This window comes from Asparagus officinalis, chromosome 6, assembly GCF_001876935.1.
Source record: "Asparagus officinalis chromosome 6, Aspof.V1, whole genome shotgun sequence".
Taxonomy (NCBI): domain Eukaryota; kingdom Viridiplantae; phylum Streptophyta; class Magnoliopsida; order Asparagales; family Asparagaceae; genus Asparagus; species Asparagus officinalis.
Window position 1 is genome coordinate 36860503 of NC_033799.1, and position 1255 is coordinate 36861757.

At 36.1% G+C, this 1255-nt stretch overlaps 1 protein-coding gene across 1 annotated transcript; it reads left to right on the forward strand.

Annotated features, from left to right (window-relative positions):
* On the forward strand, nucleotides 213-974 carry LOC109846057. The gene has a single exon (XM_020415281.1). The coding sequence runs from the start codon at nucleotides 213-215 to the stop codon at nucleotides 972-974; it is 762 nt and encodes a 253-aa protein (XP_020270870.1).

The window sequence follows — 1255 nt, forward strand, 5'->3', positions numbered from 1 at the left end:
TATAAAATTACAATAAAAATGTGATTATCAACCTACAATTGTCAATGCTAGTGATGATATAGGTGATGAGAGAACGATTGATCCTTTCACAAGCTTTGTTCTAGATGTGATGCTACCTATTTTTGTAAAAGAATTTTATGATCTGAAACCAGGGTCCTTTTTGAGCAAGACCTTGATAATTTTATCAAATTGATGGAGAATAACATTACATTATGTGGAACGCTTCAAATGTCAGCATTCGTTCTCAGGGTTTTTTCCATAATCATATATGGCGCTGGCATCCTCTTCTCAAGAGAAGCATCTCTGATTCCTCAACTAATGCAAAGATTGATCTTATGAATCATATTGGCTTATACATTGCTACTAATAATGTTGACATACCCACCTGGTCCCTTACATCCAATGGGAGATTCTCAGTCAAATCTCATTATTCTTTCCTTAACACCAGAGGAATTTTATCTGCTTATTATAAAACTGTTTGGAATCCAGTAATGCCAAGTAAATTCCAATTCTTCACATGGCTTCTATCCAGAAACAGGTTGCATACAAAAGAAAATCTTATAAAGAAGGGATGGCAAGGAGACTCTACATGCATTTTATGTGGTTTATTTTTGGAATCTTGTGAACACTTGTTTTTTGAGTGTAGTCTTACCAAATCCGTATGGAAACATTTCTGTGACTCTTACCTCCCTTTCATATGGCCAGCATCTTTATATGAACTCCTTAAGGTTGTTGAATCCCTTCGCCACTCTGATGGGATTTTATGGCGATCAATTTTCTCTGCAGTGTGTTGGAGCTTATGGACAACAAGAAATAAATCTATTTTTGAAAATTCAGTATTCTCTGCTACTTCTATCATCAACTCAGCAATTTCTAATTTACATGAATGGTCAGGTCCTGGAAGAGGGAAGAAGGCACTAAAGCTAGCAGCGGTGTTAGAAGAAAGACCAATCTTGCGGAGCAACAGTATTTAGCTCGTCATATCAGCTTTCTCTTAGCTTTCTATAATGTCTTCTGTACATATCAACATTATGATGTTTAAGTGTTAGTTTCAATTAGTCTATAGAAAATCTAATTTCTCTTGTCCAAATGTATGGCTGGCTTTGGTTCTCACTTATATCCATGTCAACGGTGAATGACGGCAAGGCCCTCTCTTCATCTTCATGGATGTTTGTAAGAAGAAGGTCCTACATCCCTAGTAAGAGAAACTATTTTTTCTATCCACTAATCTTATTGGATACACTTCGTATCCTAC